This window comes from Sciurus vulgaris (assembly GCF_902686455.1).
Source record: "Sciurus vulgaris genome assembly, chromosome: 16".
Classification (NCBI taxonomy): domain Eukaryota; kingdom Metazoa; phylum Chordata; class Mammalia; order Rodentia; family Sciuridae; genus Sciurus; species Sciurus vulgaris.
In genome coordinates this window covers 63981642-64004913 of record NC_136477.1, presented here as the reverse complement: position 1 = coordinate 64004913, position 23272 = coordinate 63981642, and the positions used below count along the sequence as shown (strand labels likewise).

Genomic DNA, 23272 nt, shown 5'->3' with positions numbered 1-23272 from the left:
ACTAAAGAAAGAAATTAAAGAAAACCTTAGAAGATGGAAGATCTCCCATGTTCTTGGATAGGCAGAATTAATATTGTCAAAATGACCATACTACTGAAAGTGTTACACAGATTCAATGCAATTTCAATTAATTAAAATTCCAACGACGTACTGTATAGAAATAGAGCAAGCAATCATGAAATTCATCTGGAAGGATAAGAAACCCAGAATAGCTAAATTAATCCTTAGCAGGAAGAGTGAAGCAAGGGGTATCACAATACCGGAACTACAAAGCAAAAGTAACAAAAACAGCATGGAATCAGCACTAAAATAGACAGGTGGATCAATTGGTACAGAATAGAGGATGCAAACACAAACCCAAATACATACAATTTTCTCATACTAGACAAAGGGGCCAAAAATATGCAATGGAGGAAAGATAGCCTCTTCAACAAATGTTGCTGGGAAAACTGGAAATCCATATGCAACAGAATGAACTAAACCCCTATGTCTCACCCTGCACAAAACTCAACTCAAAATGGATCAAGAACCTTGAAATCAGATCAGAGACCCTTCATCTTATAGAAGAAAAAGTAGGTCCAAATCTTCAACACGTCCGCTTAGGATCAGACTTCCTTTACAGGACTACCATAGCACAAGAAATAAAAGCAAGGAAAATAACTGGAATAGATTCAAGCTGAAAAGCTTTCTGTCAGCAATGGAATGTGAAAAGAGAGCCTACAGAGTGGGAGAAAAATGTTGCCACTCATATTTCAGATAGAGCACTAATTTCCAAAATATATAAAGAACTCAAAATTCTCTACACCAAGAATACAAATAATCCAATCAACAAATGGGCTAAGGAAATGAATAGACACTTCACAGAAGAAGATCTACAAGCAATCAACAGATATATGAAAAAATGTTCAACATCTCTAGTAATAAGAGAAATGCAAACCAAAGATTCCATCTCACCCCAATTAGAATGGCAATTATCAAGTATACAAGCAACAATAGGTGTTAGAGAGGATGTGGGGAGAAAGGTAAACTCATACATTGCTGGTGGGGTTGCAAATTAGTGCAGAGACTCTGAAAAGCAGTGTGGAGATTCCTCAGAAAGCTTGGAATGGAACCACCATTTAACCCGGCTATCCCACTCCTTGGCCTATACCCAAAGGACTTAAAATCAGCATACTACAGAGATGCAGCCACATCAATGTTCATAGCTGCTCAATTCACAATAGCCAGATTGTGGAACCAACCTAGATGTCCTTCAATTGATGGATGGATAAAGAAACTGTGGTATATATATATACAGTGGAATATTACTCAGCCATAAAGTATAAGAATATTATGGCATTTGCAGGCAAATGGATAAAATTGGAGAATATCATGCTAAGGGAGATAAGTCAATCTCAAAAAACCAAAGGATGAATGATCTCGCTGATAAGCAGATGAGGACACATAATGGGGGGTGGGAGGAGTGGGTTTGAAGGAAAAAATAACAGACTGAATCAAACACCATTACCCTATGTAAATGTATGATTACACAAATGGTATGCCTTTACTCCATGTACAGAGAAACAAGATGTATCCCATTAGTTTACAATAAAAATAAATTTTAAAAAAAGGAAGATTATCAACAAAAACTGGAGAGTTTCATAACTTTCTAATAAAAACTTTTATATTACATCTCATAAATTATCTTAAAAAAAGAATACTATGTTAAAATGTCAATTCATAAAAATTAATACATAGAAAAAATTGAAATGACAGCAATAGAAATCCTAGATATAGAAGAATAATTAGAATATCCAGTTTAAATCCCTTCAAAGCAACTATGAAAGCTGCTTTACTTATCTACCATATTTCAATATAAATGAAATAATATTAACGTAATGGTTGTCATTCATGGAGTACTATGAATCAGATACACTACAATATCTCTCAATAATCCTATAACTCCTAGAAACAGCTATTATCTTTTTCAGATGAGAAAATTAAAGCTAATATGAAAGAGACAGAAGATAGACTGCAGGTCAAAAAAGTCAGAGATAAGATTCAAACCAGGTAGTCTGATCCTAGAATTGATGCTTTTCCCCTGCTTCACTGATAATTTCTACATTATTTACATTTTTATTATTTCTTTCCAAAACTTGTGCTGTAGAGTGCTTTGCAGAATTAAGACCTAATCCTAAAAGGTCTTTAAAACAAGACATGAAACTTGCAATTCCACATTTTCCCACTATTGTTCAACAAACCTACTCTTAATGCTCATAAAATCTCTAGTCACTGGACTTCTACCAAATTGCCTTTTGAGACTCCTACCTTTAATCTTCCCACTGCTCAACTTAGATTTTTTTAATCTAAATTCTTATTATAGGTTTTACTATACACTCTCTCTGTCCTGTTTATTTGACACTGATTTTTTAAAAGAAGCAGAATATTAACAAATTTAAAGATGTGTTTGTCTTTTGAAATAATTCATGAATCAGGTAGCATCTCTTCAACAGATTTCGGAAAAGGGGATCCAATGAGCTAAGCAGAGGATGTTAACTTTATAGGTAGAAAAGAGGTGAAGAAAGCAAAAATAAGAATCAAAAGGTGGACTATTTTAAAGTTATGCATTTTTATAAGTAAATTAATTTCTTATTATGCCAGGTTAGGTTAACTGAGTCCCTTCTGATTGGCTTCTGGGGATCTCCTGGTTTTTGGTATTTTGTTATTTAAACTGGACCATTTCAAAGTCCAGTTTCATTATGTAGTACCCAAAATAGGTTGCTCCATTTTCCTCTTGTTTGTTGGGGCCCAGTGCAGAAGCTCATTTGAAAATAATGGCCTCCTATAAATCTCGTTTAACACTGCTTAGTCAAAAATTCTAAAAGCTGGATAATAAAACCTAAATACAACAGTTCTTTTCTGTAGTTCTATCTGTAGTTCTACAGATAGTTTTTTTTCTTTTTCTTTTTTTTTTTTTTTTTTTTTTTTTTTTGGTACTGGGGAAAGAACTTGGGGGTACTCGACCACTATGCCACATCTGCAGCCCTATTTTGTATTTTATTTAGAGATAGGGTCTCACTGAGTTACTTAGCACCTCACTTTTGCTGAGGCTGGCTTTGAATTCTAAATTCTATCTCAACCTCACAAGCCACAGGGATTACAGGCATGTGCTAAAATGCCTGGCTTATACTTCTACTTTTCATCAGTGATTGTCATTGAAGGAAACTACATAATACACAACAGAATCCAATATGACATAATATACTCTGAAATAAAAGCTCAGCAATATAACCAAGGGGTTGGAAAACAAAAGCACAGTGGGTCAAGTGGCATGTGCCACCCAATTTTGTATACAGGCTATTACAGGAACATAGTCACAGCCATTGGTTTACATAGAATCTGTGGTTGCTTTCACACAACAGCATGGGTGATTAGATGAAACAGACCATATGGCTCACAAAAATGAAATATGTACTATTTGGCTTTGCATATATTAAAAAAACTCTGACAACCTATGATATAACCTATAGTGCACCTCCATAAAAGTATCTTAAGTCAATAGGAGAAAAATAAAATCCATTTATTTTCACCCCAAATCTAGAGACATCAACCTAATTCCCTCTAGAAACCTGTTATTCTAAGCTATTTTCTTTCCAAAATCTATCAGCTAATGCTACCTTCACCTACTTGATTATACAAATATCTCCTGTATTTACTGTACTCCCATGGAACTAACCTACACTCAGGTCTTCATAACTAATCCTCTAGGTGACTGAGTCAGTCTTCTTATTAGTATTCACTTCCTTCAACAAGGAGGTACCCAATAATAGAGTATCATACTAAAACATAGGTCATATTTTGTATACTCATTAAAAAGTTCCAAAATTTGTGACAGAATGCAACTTAAAACACTAAATGCATTTAATTTATACAAAAGTGACAGAAGAAAATGTAAATATTTAAATTTTGCAAATAAAGAACTTCTTAATATAAACAGAGCTCTTTAGATTCATCTTCTAGTGACACTGCCCCATTTTCCTCTCCATCTCCCTGCAAAATGAAGAAATCTGATACAATTCTTTAGCTTCCAAACCCACAAATTTTCCCAAAGACCCAGGAGCACCTGAATTTTCAAACTGGTTTTCCTTTGCCTCTTTGTCACCTCAGTAGTAATCTAACATGCTCATTAAGAACCAATGAGCAGGCCTCGCTCGTCTGAATTCGGTGGCGCTATGTCCGCTGGTCTCCGCCTTCTGCACCGCGGCTTCGGCGGCTTCAACCTGGACACCTTCCACTCGCCCAGCCCGGCAGCGTAGTGAGGGGGCCCGCACGGACAGACCCGCGGCTGTGTGCATCCTGGTGACCTGAGAGGTGAAGATGTCGGACATCGGGGACTGGTTCAGGAGCATCCCGATCATCACGTGCTACTGATTCGCTGCCACTGTCGCGGTCTCCTTGTTCGGCAAACTCAGCCTCATCAGCCCAGCCTACTTCTTCCTCTGGCCCGAAGCCTTCCTCTATCGTTTCCAGATTTGGAGGCCAGTCACTGCCACCTTTTATTTTCCTGTGGGTCCAGGAACTGGATTTCTTTATTTGGTCAATTTGTATTTCTTATATCAGTATTCTACACGGCTTGAAGCAGGAGCATTTGATGGGAGGCCGGCAGACTATTTATTCATGCTTCCCTTTAACTGGATTTTCATCGTGATTACTGGCTTAGCAATGGATATGAAGTTGCTGATGATTCCTCTGATCATGTCAGTACTTTATGTCTGGGCCCAGCTGAACAGGGACTTGATTGTATCATTTTGGTTTGGAACACGATTTAAGGCCTGTTATTTACCGTGGGTTATACTTGGATTCAACTATATCATTGGAGGCACGGTAATCAATGAGCTAATTGGAAATCTTGTTGGACATCTTTATTTCTTCCTGATGTTCAGATACCCAATGGACTTGGGAGGAAGAAATTTTCTATCCACACCTCAGTTTTTGTACCGCTGGCTGCCCAGCAGGAGAGGAGGAGTGTCAGGATTTGGTGTGCCCCCTGCTAGCATGAGGCGAGCTGCCGATCAGAATGGCGGAGGTGGGAGACACAACTGGGGCCAGGGCTTTCGACTTGGAGACCAGTGAAGGAGTGGCCTCTCGCCTGCCCACCAGCCGCTCCACTCAGGCGACGTTCCCTCCCGTTGCTTGGTGTGCTTAACAACTGAGTCTAGCTAACGCTGTTGGACCTGACCCACACAGAATGTAGTCTTTCAGTATGAGACAAAGTTTTTTAAATCCTGAAGGAAAATACAAGTGTTCCTCAAGTTTCATGATTCTCATTCAAGTCCTTACTGCTATGAAGAACAAATATCAACTGTGCAAATTTCAAAACTGACTATTTTTTGGTGTGTTTTCTTCCTTTTCTGTCTGAATAATGGGCTTTAGCGGTTCCCAATCTGCTGGCACTGAGTTGGGCATCTGGGGGGGGGGGGGGGGTTACCAAACCCTGTCAAAAGGATTCTTGTCTCTTTCTTGCACACACACCTCCCTTCTATTCCCAAACCCCTAAAGTTGCAGCTAGAGGGGTTGCCCATAAAATGGTTCTGCCTTTGACAGACTCCTTATTTATTGACTTTGCCAACGCTTGACCACAAAGAACTTGTTCATGGTTATTTTCCCTCGTTGGTGGCAGAACCGTAATAATAGAAGACTGAAGCAGTAGATAAAGAGCTTTCCCAGCTTTGGGAATTGTGCCAACCTGACAGCCACTGCAACCATTAGCCACCTCTTCAGGTGTTCTTATGCAATACCACTGAGTCAGGATGGGCCCAGATTGCTATTAATGAGTGTTGAGGCTTGTGACTGGGCAGTTTTCCTAATTAAGTGATCAAAACTTTAGTGGAGTTGCCTCTAACACAGGGGTTAAGTTTACACTTTGATGAACACAATCCCTTGTTTCCTCTGCAAAGCATATTGGCTTTGTGTACCCAGAGTCATTGGATTGTTACATAGGGAGGTTTCAAATCACACTGTCCACAGGGAGATGCTCCCTTCAAGAGGCTCCTGGGCATTGATTACATTTCATTGTCATTCTGGGTATATGTTCATTGAAGTGTGCCCTGTTAAAATTGTCTTTTTTTTTCCCCTTTGCCCTTTCTTCATCAAGTGTTTCAGTTAATTATGAGAAAAGTGCAACTCTTCTGTATGTAAATCATTTTTTAAAGCACATCTAAGTGAATCACTCATAATTCGAGGTGTAATGGTTTAGACTCATTTGCATTTGAAGATCTTTATTATTTTGAGTCAGGAGTATACAGGCATTGTGGATCAGACCAGCTTGAAGACCCACAACTCCATCGTAGGTGAGCTTTTTCCATCAGAGCTCGGCTCATCAACAATAAAGGTTTTCGTAGGCTGTGGTGTTCCAGTTTGTTTTTATTCAGAAAGCAGACAGCTAGGAGCATGGTGAGTGGCTAACATATTTTGAGTGAGCTAAAAAGGTTTTGGACATTTTGATCAGTTTATTTTTAGGAAAAGCACCCTAATAGTATGGCTCTTGTTCCCATTCCCATTCTTATTAAAATGTGATGTGTGTTGTACTAGGAAATGGGAGTTTGAAAAAAGCTCCTCAGTTTTAATAAAGTTTGTGTGTACCTTTCCATATTTAATTTATATGACAAAGTAGTAGGTGGAGAGAGCATCTGAACTCAAGCTGTCATATGTCCTGCTGTTTACCTATGGCCACCATAAAATTTACTTGTAAAGTTTAAAAAAAAAAAAATGAGCAGCACACACAGCCCTGATGGAAGTTAATTGAGCACAAATCAACCATAAGTCCAGTCCATGGTGAGCTTATAGCTTGACAGGACAGGAAGGCAATAGTAAACACTCACACAAATAACTTGATTAGAATCACAAACCAGTGCTGTGAATGACAAAGGGCACTGTGGGATGGAACTACAATATCAATCCTGATCTGAAGTCACAGAAGTCACTTCACAAAAGCAGTCATGACACTTAAGAAATGAAGTGTGTATCAGGATAGTAAGTGAATATGCTTCCTTCAGGAAATCTGTTCTGATTGCTCCAACGTAAACCAACAGGTTTTAGCATGCCTAAGAGTTGGAATATAATCATTAAATGTAGTACTATATGGTTAGTGAAGATGGACATTATAAAACAAATTCAACACCATGAAATATGTTGTATGCACTGAAGTCTGTATATGTACTGTCATAAACATTGTTAATAAAACATAAATTTTGAAAGGATAAAAGAAAATATATCCAAATTCTACCACAAACTTAGTAGGGTAGTGCTTAGGGTGGTAATTTTTCTTTTGATCATTTTCTAAATTTTTGGTGACAATTATTTTAGAATGAACAAATCATGGCAGTTTAAGTAGTTAACTCAATTTTAATTAAACACATACCTTATAGGTATTTCACTGTTAACACACATAATACTCTACAATACAGAGTAATTCATTACACACCTATGTTTCATGTAAAGCTGCAAGCCTTTCAATCAAACTTGGAAATCCTATATTACCACATACTATAATTTTCAAAATTAAATATCATTTGTATCTTGAGATTTCCCTACTCAATTCAATATTTTATTTGCTTCTATGAGGTCTTTGTATACTTTATTTTCTTTGTTATATACAGTCAAACCTTTATAAAAGGAAACTTATCAATAAAACCTTGAAGTGGTTTTTTTTTTTTTTTTTTTTTTTTTGGTGGTGCTGGGAATATGAACCCATGGCCTCCTGCTTGCAAAGCAAGCACTTTGCTAACTGAGCTATCTCCCCAGCCTCAACCTTGAAGTTTTTTTTTTAAACTAAGTTTTAAATCAACACCTATCAAAAACAATAGAAAATAACAAGTGTTGGTAAGGATGCAGAGAAATTAAAATCATTACACATTACAGATGGGAATGTAAAAGACTCAGTCATTATGGAAAAGAGTTTGGCAATGTTCCAAAAAGGAAACATAAAATTATCATATGACACAATTCTACTCCTAAGTGCATACCCAAAGGAAATGAAACCATGTACTCAAATGCATGTGAACACATGCCAAAGGGTAGAGACAGGCCAAGTATCTATGAATGCATGACTGGATAAGCAGATCACAGTATATAAAAAGAATTCATTTTTTTTTTTTTTTTTTTTTTTTTTTTTTTGCAGTGCTGGGGATTGAACCTAGGGCCTTGTGCTTAGGAAGCAAGCTCTCTACCAAGCTATATTCCCAGCCCAATGTAATATTATTTGGACATTGAAAGGAACAGTCCTGACCATACTACAATATGTTCTCAAAAATATTATACTAAATAAAAGAAACCAGACATAAAAATACACATGTGCTTCCATTTATACAAAATATTCAGAAGAGGCAAATTCACAGAAACAAAACAGATTGGTGATTGCCAGGGGCTGGGAGTAGGTACAGTAGGGATCTGCTCAGAGTATACAGGGTTTAACTTTGGACTGAGGAAAATGTTGCACAGTTAGAGATCATGATTGCACAACACTGTGAATGTACAGAATTGTTCACATTAAAATGGTTAATGTTTGATACAAATTTCAGCTCAATTTTAAAAACTCAATACCCAAAGAAGGAGCAACTTTCAGGAAACAAACAAGCCTCAGGAGACTGAGACATGGAAATCACAAGTTTAATACTAGCCTCAGCAGTTTAGTAAGACCCTGTAACAAAATAAAAAATAAAAAGGACTGGGGATTCAGTTCAGTGGTGAAGTACCCCTGGACTCTAAACCGAGAAACATTCTCCAAAAAAAAAAAAATTAGTGAAAACTCTTCCTCCTCCTTACATAGATGCCTGCTACTAAAACAGGAAAAACAGATGAATCACTTCACCAACTAGGTCCCTATCCTATCCCAAACTCAATTGCCTTTATTATATTCTGAAACTTTTAACCTAATTTAAAAAACAGCCTGTTATTCACCCAGACCAAAAATCGTCAGTGGTAGAGTTAATTGGAATCTAGATCATTTAAATATTTTGGCTCTCCTTACAAAATTCCCATTGGATTAAAATCTTTAAAAAAGACAATTTATTGAAGGAGGCTGAAATTATTATTTTTGTATTCTAAATAAAAGAAAAAAACATTAATTTATTCAACAAATATTAATTTGGTGCCACTATGTGTGTCAAATGTTCTTGATACTTGGGATATATTGATAAATGAAATCTTTTTTCTAAAACAATTTAAATTCCAAGAGGGATAGAGAGAGAAAAAGACAAGCATGCATTAAGGAATGAGTAGTGGACAATATGTTAGAAAGTGTTAAGTGATATGGGTGGGGAGTGAGGGGATTAAGAATTAGAACAAGGGAAAAATGCATGAAACAATGTGCCAGTACTAAATTGGAAGTTATTCAAAGGAGTCTCACCAAGAAGGTAACATCTGAGTCAAGACTTGGAGGTAAGCCACTTGTGGAGCAGATATTTGGAACATGAATATTACAGTTAGGAAGAAGGTCAAGACAGGAGTCTATTTGGCATACATGAGGTATGTTACAGAGGCTAGGCACAGGACCTGGAGTAAGATGGTATGAAATAAAGTTAGAGAGAAAAGGAGCAGGAGAGAGAAAATTTTTAGCGTTTTCTAGGCACTCACCTGTGTTAGAAACCCACAAAAACCATGCTGGACATGGAAATTGACAAAGAGGGTTTATTAAGCAAACAATGTGTCTCCTTGCAGGATAAGAGAGAAACTGAGAGGAAGAGAGAAAGGGCATGTGCAAGAGAGAGTGTGAAAATCAAGGAGGAGAGAGAAAGTGAGTAGGAGAGAGAAAGAATGAGAAAAGATGGTGGGGAAGCTATCCTTAAGCAGTTGAAGCAGTTCTGCCAGGCTAACAGGGGACCAATAACGGAGAAGGATACTTGCCAGCTGATGAACCAATAGGATGTTACAGACTGACAAGTAGTTGGGAGGCAGGGAAATGGCTGCAGTGGAAAGGGGTGGGAGAGAAGCTTTCAGACTGACTTGCTAGGTTGTGATTCAATATAAAGGAGTAAAGGGCGGGGGAGCAGCTTTGTTTAACAACCTGAACCTTGTAAAGAGAGAAAAGATAATTAACATAGAAAGAGCAGGCCAGGGCTGGATTCAAAGTAGTCTCTTCAACACCTAACCCAATGAAGATCATGTTGTCAAGTCAGTCACTTCCAGTGAGAATTTTCCTAGGTGATAAACAATGGGTAGAAACTGAAAGTTAAAACAATGAAGACTACATGCTGAAAACAAAGTAGGATCCTGAAAAGCATGATGTACATAGATCAATGTAACTGGTGTTGTAGTGCAAGAAAACACAGCTAGAAATGAAAGTTGGACTTGACTAGAGATGGATACAAATGCTGGGCTGAAGTCCTTCTTTTTAAGCATTTAGTATGTATACATGCATGGAATATTATAAACATGAAACTTATAGTCCTGATATATCTGAAGATCACTTTGATTACTGTCTTTGTAATATAAAGCTGCTCCCCTGCTACTGTTAGTGTCCGATATCAGCTGATCCCCAGAGAGTCAAAGTGCACACACGTTAATGCAAGACACACAATGAGGTTTTATTGCAAGCTCGAGCCTGGACAACAACCAGCCTCTCAGACCATTACAATGGCTGAGTGGGGAGTGGACCCTAGGGGCGACAAAGCCCTCTAATTTAAGAGATTTCCAAGCATTCACACACAAAAACCTGTATATTATTGGTTAGCATTTGAACAGCTAAACATTAGTCCTCCTCTGGTTGGGTCCCACCAATCTATTTGATTCTCATTGGGTCCAGCCAGAACTGAACGTTCCTAGAGGAAGAAGGGAGGAGGGAAGAGGTGAACAATGCAGGAGGTGAGTCGGAGCTAGGCCCCCCTGTCCTTGATAGATAAGGTTCCCAGGCAGCTGCACATTCCTCAGACAGACATCTCCTAAAACTTTGATAAGCACGGGAGCCCAGCAGTCCTGTTTGTCTTGTATTGGCTCTTGAGAGTGCAGTCACAACTGCCTGCATCTGGAGATTAAGACAGTTAGCTGCACAAATATCACCCTGTTCTCAACACTACTTATGCTGCATTCATTTCCCCACCTCTCAACTTCTTTTCACTCCCCACACCCTTTCAGCTGCAGCCATTTTCCCACCTCCCAACTACTTGTCAGTCTGAGAACATCCTAGCTAGTTATTGGTTCATCAGCTTGCAACTATCCTTCTCCGTTATTGGTCCCCCATTAGCCCATCAGAATTCAACTGCTTAAGGATAGTTTCCCCGCCATCTTTTCTCATGCTTTCTCTCTTCTACTCACTTTCTCTTTCCTACTCTCTTTTCACACTCTCTCTTGCATGCACCCTTTCTCTTCCTCTCATTTTCTCTCCTACCCTGCAGGGAGACACTGTGTTTGCTTAATAAACACTCTTATGTCAATTCGCATGTCCAGCATTGTTCTCGGGTTCTTACAGTCTTAAAATGAGAAGCAATATTATAAGAATGGCAAGGAATTTGGAAATGACTTTTTTAGAAAGGTTTGAAGAAAGTAATAAATAAATGAAACAGCTACCACGGTTTTCAAATGTGTAAAGGTCCTAAATAAGACAAAATAGGAGATATAACTTCTCTGCACAGGTAATCAGGACACCTGATACCAGTGTCATTTCCCTAACAATACATAATGGCCACCAGGGTACTCCCTCCAATTTACTCTCATGCCTTTCCCTTCCTCTTTTGCTCCAGTGCCCAACAGAGCAGAAGGGAAATTAACATAACTTGTAAAGTCAAATAGATGTAAATTCTTGACATTCAACTCCTTTCTAATGATGTAACCTTGAAAGTCAGATTTTTAACTTCTTTGAGTCTCAGCCTGTTTGCACTGAAATGGGCAAAGGCATAAATGATACATTGCAAAGACTAGGCAAGTCTTAAGGCTTGGCGGACACTTATTTCTCCTTTATCATTGAGTCAGCTCCTTTCTCTCCAGCTCTTTCTTCCAGCAGTCGCTCTGGCCTTCTTAAAACCCTATTACATCCAGATGAGGTGGCACACACTTGAAATCTCAGCAGCTTTGGAGACTGAGACAGGAGGATCTTTAGTTCAAAGCCAGCCTCAGCAAAAGCAAGGTGCTAAGCAACTCAGGGAGACCCTGGAGATGTGACTCAGTGGTCAAAAGCCCCTGAGTACAATCCTCAGTACCCCCCACCAAAAAAAAATCCTGATAACAACCAAGAATAATGAGATATTGTAGCACATAGGGAAGGCAGGTTAAATGTCTGCATCAAGAACACATTCACAAGCCAGGCACAGTGGTACACACCTCTAAGTCCAGCAGCTCAGGAGGCTGAGGCAGGAGGATCACAAGTTTGAGGCCAGCCTCAGAAACTTAGCTTGGCCCTAAGTAACTTAACAAAATTATGTCCCAAAAAAGTAAAAAGTAAAAAAGGGTTAGAGATGTGGCTTGTGGTTAAGTACCCTGGGTTAACACCTGGTACCAAAATAAATAAATAAATAAATAAATAAATAAATAAATAGATGAATAATAAATAAATGTATATATATGTATAAACAAGCTTCTTTAAAATTATAATTGAGAGATTCATAAGTGGCAGAGGATGATCAACTCAAGTGGTTATCTGTCTTTTCTGCACTCAATTATCTCACTGAGTAAAAAAGATGTGAAAAAACATGAAAAAAAATAATCGGTGCCTACTCAACTTAGGACAACCTGGCATATATACCATTCTCGTTCATACATACAAACATGTTTTATATATTCATAAACCTGTATATATGTATGTATAGATACATATACATAAACATATGGTAAATTCTATTATACAAATATTGTTTCAAAGCTGAAGTGACAACAAATTGCAGTTTTTATGGTTTTGGTACTGAAGATATTAAAGAATGAAATCAAAATATGAATAATTTTTCAGTTTAAAAAGTTATTTATTTATTTTCTACAGATACATTAGATTTGAGATGAATTTTAAAAACTCAGGAAAGTAAAAAAAAAAATTATTCAGAAAGAGCAGAGGAGCTGAAGAAATAGCTCCTTTTGGAGAACGTTCGCCTAGCATGAGGAAGGACCGTGGTTCGAATCCCCGGCTGCTCAAATGAGAAGAAAAAAAAAGAAAAAAAACCCCACAAAACAGAAAGAGCAGAAATTTAAAATAGAATATTTTTGAAATAGAAAGCTCTAAAGACTAATGCCTCTCATTTAAAAGAAAACACATACCAGTAGAATTGAGAGTTCAAAATCTAGCCTGAGCAAAAGTGAGGTGGTAAGCAACTGAGTGAGACCCTGTCTCTAAATAAAATACAAAATAGGGCTGGGGATGTGGCTCAGTGACCAAATGCCCCTGAGTTCAATTCTCAGCACCAGAAAAAAAAAATTATATCATTGACTATTTCATTTCTCCTGTGTTGAATCTCATGTTACAGGAGCAGAGAGCCAAATTGTCCACTGTGACCAATGAAATTATGAAAAACAATTAGATATCTAATTGAAGAAGAAAAGAATATTAAAGGAAAAAGAGGCCTGTTTAAGGAAGAATGAGTCTAATGCAATATGATAAAAGAATAGACTGGCAAATGATCAAGAGCCAACAATTAAATTAAAATAAATAGCTTATTTTGTGTGAAATGTGATTGTATAAGATTTTTTCATAACTGATTTTTCCTTCAGTGATAAAAATTTTTTCCAATAAAAATAAACTTATATATTGTATTTTAAATTATCTATTGAGATATGTAAATAAATAACATTTTTTTTTTGGTTGGTAATGAAATTACATATTCTTATCCATTTGTAGATGCTTATTAAGTCTGGGTAACATTTGGACCAGGAAAAAAGTTCCCCTGTTCCCAATGTCCCCATCATAAAATAAACATTATTCAGATAAAAGTATGTTGTGAAATATTATAGGACAAAGTAACTACATATTTTTGAAGTATTATTAAACTTTAAACTACTAAAAATTTAGCTCATTAACAGCAATATAGAAACTGTTATTACCCCAAAATCAATAACATATAAAATGTTACTTTTTTCAAACTAGCAGTGCTTTCTCATTCATCCTTAAAATAAAAAGTACCATGTTATAGAGACAAAAAATTGTTATAAATGCCAAAGTCTCTTTACCCTAGGTTTTAAAGAGGATATTTCTAAGTTAAAAAGAAGAATGTAAAATACACAATCACAACACAGAATAATTCCCCCTGCAATAAAAACAGTAGCATATATTATAAGCTGGAAAATATACAGCCAACTATGATACCTGTTACACATTAAATAAATATATGAATAAAAAGTGAGGGGACGATTCCTGGCACTTATAAGGACATTATCCAAGAATTTTACCTACAAATCCAGAAAAACAAATTTGATCTGACAACAAAAACATGTTAATGAGATATAAAATTATTCATACCTGTATACATTTAGTGAACAGAAAAAGTGATTTTAAAAAAGTTGAGTTACAGTGCCCCAGGACTCTAACATGGCATTTCTGCAAATGGAATCCACAGTGAAAAAAAATGACACAATGTTAATGAGGTGAAAATAACAGGACTAAGTACCTGTGAAGCATTGCAATTTTGTAGCATAGCTTGTCTTAGCCTCTAATTCTTTTGCTAAACACATGCTCATCCAAATCCAGGAACTAATGATTATTTTATCTTACATGGAAAAAGGAACTTTGCAAGTTTAACTAATGTTAAGTAGTCTGTGATACGATGGGGAACCTGCATTATCCAGGTAGGTCAATTAAATCACCTGGGTACTAAAAACATGTTTCCAGAGCTAGGTCACAGGGACAAAGTTGTCATCACTGAAACTGGGTAAGGGAAACTTAACATGATGACTTTCCCTACATCACCATTACTGGCTTCTTTAAGGATGGAAAATGGGGACCACAGTTGAGGGACATGGTGTCCTCTAAAAATGGAAAAGACAAGGAAGCAGGCTCTCCCCTATAGCCTCAAGACAGGAACACAACTATTCTGATGCCCTGACTGTGATCCCATGAAAACCATGTTGGAGTTTAAAGCTACAAAGTGGGAAGATAAATTTATGGACTTTTTAAGGCTACTAAATCTATGATAGTTTTTTATAAAAACAATAGAAAGCTAACACAAAGCCCCTTTTGTGAGCACAATTCCCTGCTTCTCTGCCAGATACAGTATGCCAAAACGGATGGAAAACTAAAAAAATGGACAAGAAGTCAAGCTAGAGTACTAATGTCAATGATATGTCAAATTAACAAGCTTTGGAATCACGAACCACAAGATTTCTGGGTTTCAATGGTTCTCTGCAGGCAAATTCCTCAATTCAGAAAAGGTCAACATACGCATGCATAGCATATAAAATTCCAAGGTCATCTTCTATGAAAAGATTTGGGTGCTACAAGTTATATTCTGAGATAAATAGATTTCAATTGAAGAGATTTGTCCTCCTTTTCAATTATTTGACAAGCTAGTAGGGAAATAGAAGTATTAATATTCATTCTCAACTACTAACTAAAGACATTTCTTGATGAGTTTCCTTTATTTGTTTAGGAAATAAACATTCAGTAGAATCATAAAGTTTTTGATATGTCAAAAAGGGTAAAATTTCAACAATTTTATATAGTTCATCCAAAAAAATCTATTAGCTTGCACCATACAGCTGGAAGAAGTTAAAAAAAAGCAATCTATTCCCGCAAAATTATCACTGCTCTGAAGCTTCTACCAATACTCTATGAAACAACAACATCAAAAAAGTTATCTCCCTTCCTGTAAACCCTGGAGAGAATTTAGCCTATAAGCTTTACTTGCCTACTTCTATTTGCCCATTAACTAAAGGTTCCTAATGCCTTAATGCATCCCAGTTTCATAATTACATTAAGCCATCCATACCATGCTCAATAATCTTTTGAAACTATAAATAACTGTCATAATAATAACAAATTATTAAAAACTACCAAGAAGGTTTTATAAAGAACTTAATAAGCTTTTCAAAATCACTCTGAAGCCATCAGCTCAATGTTTTAGAATTAAATCACACCAAGAAAAGTGAAGCAAAAAATAACAGATTTAATTCTCATAAAAGTACAGAAATTACATCTGCTGAAAGATAAAAGAATCATGGAATAAGAAAACAGAAGAGGTGCCTAATACATCTTTATATTATTCATGATTTAACAAATCTCTATCTTAAGAAACTTAATAAAGCACTCAATAATATCTAAAAATGAAAGTAACAAGATAATCTACTATTACCTTCTAAAGTTAATGGAATGGACAAGTGTTACATTAAGCTTCATAAGTAACTCTTTAAGAAGGTCAGTTAGCACAGTAGTTTTGTGGTTTAGAAAGCTTACTTGGAAGCAGGGTTATGGCTAAGCATAGGTCAAAAAGTTGTTATGGGTTGGGGTTGTGGCTCAGAGGTAGAGCACTCACCTAGCATGTGAGAGGCAATGGGTTTGATTCTCAGGACCGCATATTAAAAATTAAAAATAAAAGTCCATCAACAATCAAAAAAATTTTTAAAAAATGTTGTTACACTGGGTATTGGCATAAAAAAATATATATACCAGTGAAACAAAATAGAGATCCTACAAATAAACCCACATATCTGCAGCCAACTGATTTTTTTTTTTTACTAAGATGAGAAGAAAGGTCTAGGGAAAATGACAGTTTCTTCATTAAATGGCATTTAATTATTGGGTTTTCACACAGAGAAAAAAATTAAATTAGGTCCCTATTGCCCATCAGTTTAAAAAAAATCAACTTTAAATGACTAACCTATAAAATTACTGGAATAAAACATAGGGGAAACACTGCAGGACACTGGAATAGGCAAGGAGTCTTGAAGAAGAATTCAAAGGTACAGGAAACAGAATCAAAAATAAACAAATGGGATTAAGTCAAAGAACAATATCTTCTGAACAGTTAGGAAAACAATCACCAGAGTGAAGAAACAACCCAAAGTATGGGAGAAAATATGTACAAATGATATATTTGCAAAGAGGTTAATAACTAGAATATAAGAAACTTCAAAATCTCAATAGCAAAAAAGAAAAAAGAAAAAAACTACATACTTGATTTTATATTGGGCTTTAGACCTAAATAGGCATTTCACCAAAGAAGACATTCAAATGGCAAAAAAAATGCTCCATGTCACACTGATCATTACAAGTCAAAAGCAGAATTAAGCATGTATAATTCACTTTAGTACAAATGGCTACTATCAAAAAGATAAATGCTGGCAAGAATGTGGAGAAAAGTGAACTCATGTGCAGTGTTGGTAGTAATGTAAATTGGTATGCCATTATAGAAAACAGTATGGAGGCCCTTTGAAAAATTTGTAATAAAACTGCCATGGGATTCAGCATTCCCCACTGGGTAAATATTCAAAGGAAATAAAATCAGTATATGGGAGAGATATTTGCATTCCCATGTTTATTGTAGCACTATTCACAATAAATAAGAAAAGGAAACAACCTGAACATTCTTTTATCGATTCATGAGTATACAAAATGAAACACAACTCAGGTACAGAAACAGAATAAAATCCTGACATTTGTTACAATATGGATGGCACTGGAAATTATGTTAAATGAAAGAAGTTAGGCCCAGAAGACAAGTAATAAATGACCTCACTCTTTAAAAAAGCTTACCTAAAATAGTTAACTTCACAGATTTTTTCTTAAAGTAGAATATTTATTAACAGAAGCTAAGGAAGAGGAGGAGGGTAAGAGGGCAGAATGGGGAGAGGATAAACAGTGTGTACAAAGTTATAGTTAGGAGCAGTAAGTTCTTCAGCATGATAGGGTGACCATAGATAAAAATGGGAGATATATTTCAAAAACATTGGAAGAAAGGATTTTGAATGCTTTCTTTAGAAAGAAATCACAAATATTAGAACAGATATACATTTATTGTGATTTAAGCATTATACAATGGAAACATATCAAAACACACATGGTTCCCTACAAATATGTACAATTTTGGTTAATGAATCACTACAAACTTAACCTAAATTAATAAAAAATATGTAAATACTTGAAAGTCAAAAACTGTGGAGTTAATTTTAAATTGTGTAACCTTTCAGAGATGATAAAATATATCAAGTGAAAATAACATCTGAATTCTCAAAACTTAATTTAAAATTTTCTCAGCAATATTCATTATATAGTTCTCACAGTGACCCCATGTGATGGGTATTATGTCCCCCATTTTATAGAGGAAAAAACGGCACTTATAAAGCCAGCATTGCACACTTGCATGATGAACTCTGCAGTGTCCCTCACTTCTCGTGTATAGTCAACAGTACAGTTTTAGTATTTACAGCTCAAATACTTACAGAATTGAATAGAGATACAAAATGATGAAAGATGGTCTTAATAAAGAAAACTACAAACTTTTGGATGTTTTTATACTAATTGTGGGATGCGATGAACTGCTGTGTGGCAAAAGTAAGATAGCAAGAGATAAGAGGAAAATTATTTTAAATCAAAGAGAAGTACTTTACCTAAAATATAGTGAGATTTCTTTTAATCAGAGAAGCAGTTGCCCCAGGAGAAAAAACAATGACTTTTGACTCAGATCTGTATTCCATTCAGATTGACTGCTCTTTTTAACTGAACTTTACATGAACATAACTTTCTTATACAAAATGCATCTAATGATTGCCTTGATTCTTTCATAAAATTGTTTTGGGTAACAAATAAAGTAATATAAATGAAATAAATGTTTAACTGTTGTAATAATATACTGTCAAGACTCTTCTCATATTATTGTTTAATGAGGGAGTTTCATGTTTTGTTCAGATCTCATATATACTTTCATTAACAAATGCATTATACTACACTATTAAAGCAAGATTCAAAAATACTTGGGTGGAAGCTGGAAAGGTGACTTGGCCCTGTAGTCCCAGCTACTAGGATACTGAGACAAGAGGATGAGTCTAGCAGTACAAGACCAGCCTGAGCTACATAGCAAGGCCTTAACAATTAGAAAAAAAAAAAAAAAAAACAGAAAAAAAAAGAAAAAAGGAATAATCTAATGCTGAATCTGCCTTAAAATATTATTCTAAGGTGCATGAAATATCTCATGATAAATAATGCATTGGTCCCTTGCATCACCAAAAGAAAAGCCACGTACATTTCAATAGGCAGCAGAGAAGCCCAGACCCCTAACTTTCACCTCTCTTCCACCAGTGTACAAATCAGAAAGGCTGACATAAAATCTGTAAACTTTCTTGCTGAAGACTCCTTTGTCAGTCAGAGAATTAGAAACCTTTTCAGGAGAGATTTTTAAACACATAAAATAAAATATAGAAGACTTTTACAAAAGTAAATTACACTCAAATGCAACTATCAACTGTGTTCAGGATTCTGCACATCTGTCAGTGAAGGTAAGGAGATATGCAGTTTCAAAGTGTTGTAATCACTTGCTCAGTGCCATGGGTAGCCTGAGCCTAATCAGAATAGCTGTAACCAAATATGACATCATATTATGTGATAAAGAAGCACTGAAAAAATAGACCAAAAAACCACCAGGTATCTTATTCTTAACTTTTGTAAACTATCAACATGGATTACATTGAAAACTTTTCAATTTTCTCAAAAGGCTGAAATACTTCAATATTGTGAATGCATCAGTGTTAATTTTGAGTTGGGAGAGGTAACATAACCAGTTACCATTATGTTTTTGTACTAAGGGATATGATTTTCACTGTAGTTACTGAAATGCAATTTTTTTAAAAAAGGAAGAAAGAAAAGTACTGAACAATAGCTTTCAAAAGAAAAATACATACATAATGCATGAAGATGTCCTAATCATAACTCCTTCAGGAAAAGACTTTCTGTTCCATGGCAAGGAGTGTATTTAGCTGACAGTCTCCAAAATCTCTGTTACCTTTAGCATTTAAGATCAGACCAAGCTCTAATCCAGCCTAATGACTGGGCATGGTATAGGTAATAAAGACTGGCCATAAGATTCTGATAACAGTCACCTCATGGTTGGGTTGACCTAGAATTTGTCACATTTTACCATCATCTGAATTTCACAGAGATCTAAATTTTATCCACAGAATTCAAATTAAGAAATCAAAACTAAGTTATGTCTATATCTGAAATAGCCATTCTTTTAAAAGCCAGAGGGGACAAAATCACCCAGCTTATTAAAACAGAGTGACATCACCTCAAAACCTAACTTATGTATTTTATAAACTTGAATTTGGAAAATACAAATTGTTATTTTACACTGAAAGGTTTTTCTGTTACAAGAGGATTTGCTACACTATTTAACACCAATTTCCTATATGACATATAACACAAGTAGATGTCCACTGCAACTACTTGTGAGTGCCCTAAAGTGCCCCACCCTCATCCCATGCTCCAAGTACAAGAGCAACTTACATTGAAAACTCCAGCAAGCATTAATTGTTCCAAGTCAAATAATATGGGGGGAAAGTGAGAGGAAGGAGTACATTCAGAAGAATGAGTCACATGTATTCTTTCAAGTGAGTAATAATGCACAATCATTTTAAGTGGAAATCCTGAGTGATAAACCATGAGATGAGGCAGACCAGGCAAAGAAAAACTGCTTGGTGAAAAAAGTGTACTTCAGGCACTCACAGGCCACAAGAGATGCCCTAGTTAAATGGGGAAGAGAAATCCTGACAAAAAGCTGTGCAGTAACAATGGAAGGCAACAATTTAAAAATTTGCTCATGATTGATAGCTACAGGCACGCCACTGAAATTGCTATCTGAATAAAAATACCAAGGGGAATTTTTATGAAAGAGAGGAAACATTCCCCAATCCACCTCTAGACAAGTGACTCCATTCAAATCCACTACAATAATATTATTACTTCTTGCCAGGGAAGAAGGAAAGGAGGGAAAAAAAGACAAAAATCTGTTTATTCACACATATATCCAAGACACACATGACCAAATCTACCCATTTGCCAGCATCTAGTCAGTGTCCAGTAAATGTATCTGTACTTGTGAACTCAAAAATTTTTATTAGTATACATAATAAATATGCTATACAAGTAAGCATATAAATGAAGTGTTTTGTGGTCTCTGACATTTGAAAGTCTACTGGGGCTTCAGGCTAAATAAAATCACTTGTTTTAGTCTCTTAGGACTAATTCTATGAGGATTAAATAATAATTTTCATTCCATCAGCAATGCAACAAAGAACACACTGTACCTGCTTATCAGTGGATACTTTCTAATGGTGGAACAAGGTACTCTAAATGCATCTCATAATTTACTTATATCTTCAGTTCTTTAGTCACAGACAAGAACCAAGTGATACATTTCTTAGTTTTCCATTTTCTTCATCTCCAATCTTTTCAAATTACTATTCCTCAAATGTTCCTCAGAAAACTTTAGGAGGTATAAGATGCATGGCATTCACTTTGGCATTATTCCTTTATCATCACGCATTCCCCAAAATCATATTTCTCAGTTATAAATTATACTGCTAATCTTATTTTAGGCTTGGTGAGGTGGTTTAGGACTTTTCAAACAATTGTGTGTAAAAAAGAAATAGATTGTGTTTCAAATACAAAATGACATCTTTAACACACTGGGATGAACTGGTTTGCCACTTGCTACACCTAAGCTTTGAACGCTAAACTATGTTGTCAGATATCTAAACTTGATTTCTTTTAAGTGCATAATCTATTAACTGTTTCCATATGTCATAACTACTCAGTTAAGAAATTATTTATAAACCACTTTATTGGCCCTGTCTGCAAATATGATGCACCTCTTATAAAATGTGATTATTCACCGTACTACAGTGACAGAGGCACACTAATGTCTATAATAGCTCAATTCACAATAGCTAAACTATGCAACCAACCTGGATACCCTTTAAAAAATAAATGGATAAAGAAAATGTGGTATATCTACACAATAGATTAGTACTCAGCCACAAAGAAGAATGCAATTATGTCATTTGCTGATAAATGGATGGAACTGGAGAATATTACACTAAGTAAAATAAGCCAATTCCAAAGAACCAAAGGCTGAATATTTTCTCTAATATGTGGATGCTAATTCACCATGGGGGTGTGGGACAGGAAAGAACAGAGGTACTTTGGATTAGACAAAGGGGAGGTAAGGAAGAGGAGGAGGTATGGGGGTAGAAATAATAGTATAATATATAACACACTTTTACCCTGTGTGCATATATGATTACACAACTAGTGTAACTCTGCATAATGTATAATCAGAATGACAAGTTATATGTCATTTATGTTTCTGTCAAAATGCATTTTCATGTATAAACAATTAAAACATTTAAAAATTCCATATCATCACTCAATTCACATAGTCACAGAATATGGAAGAAAGGAACTCTTTTCTTGTTTTAAAAAATATCTCTTTGCTGGGTATATTGATGCACACTTGTAATCCCAGCAGCTCAGAAGGTTGAGTCAGGAGAATCACAAGTTCAAAGCCATACTCAATAACTTAGTGAGGCCCTAAGCAATTTTCATGAGACACTCTCAAAATTTAAAAACATAAAAATAGGCCGAGTATGTGGCTCAGTGTTTAAGTGCTCCTGGGTTAAATTCTTAGTATAAAAAAGTAAAAATTTTTAAAAATCTCAAAATTTCTTTAAAATCATTTGTTTTATTCCAATCTCTTTAAAAATATAAAACCCAATTGAACAATATAGTTTCACCACTCTGTTCTAAGTTACTATCCTACTACATCAAGAAATAATACATGTGCAAATAATGAAACCTTAGAGAGTTATTCATAATTTTAAATACACTCCCATCTTAAATATAATGCTTTCCTTAATTCTCTCTTTTTTCAAATTTGCAAAGCTGGGGATTGATCCCAGGACCTCACACATGTCAAAAAGCACTTTCCAACCAAGCCACATACCCAATCCTAAAAGTTTTCTTTATAATAGTACTTACTAATCAAGCAAAAGATACTTCTAAGAATGGAATGACATTCTGATAAAAATTAGACTTATTAAAAAATATTTCTTAATAAAATATACCACCTGACAATTTTCAAAATGAACAAGTATAAAAAAAATCCTACATAAAGCTTATCTTCCACATTTTCAAGGGTGGAGTGTTCATGCTCCTGTTTTTTTCTTTTTCTTTTTTTTTTTTTTTCTTTTTTTGGTGCAGGGGATTGAACCCCAGGTTCTTGTGTATGCTAGGCCAACCCTATACCAACTGAGCTATATTCCCAGCTGTGGATGCTGTGGATACATTTGCTTCAGCCATTCAATCCATGATAATCCATCCACAAGTGACTGAAAT

At 35.6% G+C, this 23272-nt stretch overlaps 1 protein-coding gene and 2 long non-coding RNA genes across 3 annotated transcripts in view; 1 reads left to right on the top strand and 2 right to left on the bottom strand.

Moving 5' to 3' along the window:
* Positions 1 to 23272, bottom strand: part of LOC306646654 — a 745829-nt gene that overhangs the window by 32216 nt on the left and 690341 nt on the right. The window lies entirely within an intron of this gene.
* Positions 1 to 23272, bottom strand: part of LOC306646646 — a 127481-nt gene that overhangs the window by 31532 nt on the left and 72677 nt on the right. The gene's annotated exons all lie outside the window — the stretch shown is intronic.
* LOC306646941 (derlin-1-like) lies at positions 4265 to 5362 on the top strand. Its single transcript, XM_079115808.1, has one exon. It carries the CDS (start codon positions 4657 to 4659, stop codon positions 5110 to 5112), a length of 456 nt encoding a protein of 151 aa, XP_078971934.1. The 5' UTR covers positions 4265 to 4656; the 3' UTR covers positions 5113 to 5362.

Bases quoted from the DNA above. Each gene is read 5' to 3' on its own strand.
- LOC306646941 (XM_079115808.1), top strand. From the start codon at position 4,657: ATGCTTCCCTTTAACTGGATTTTCATCGTGATTACTGGCTTAGCAATG.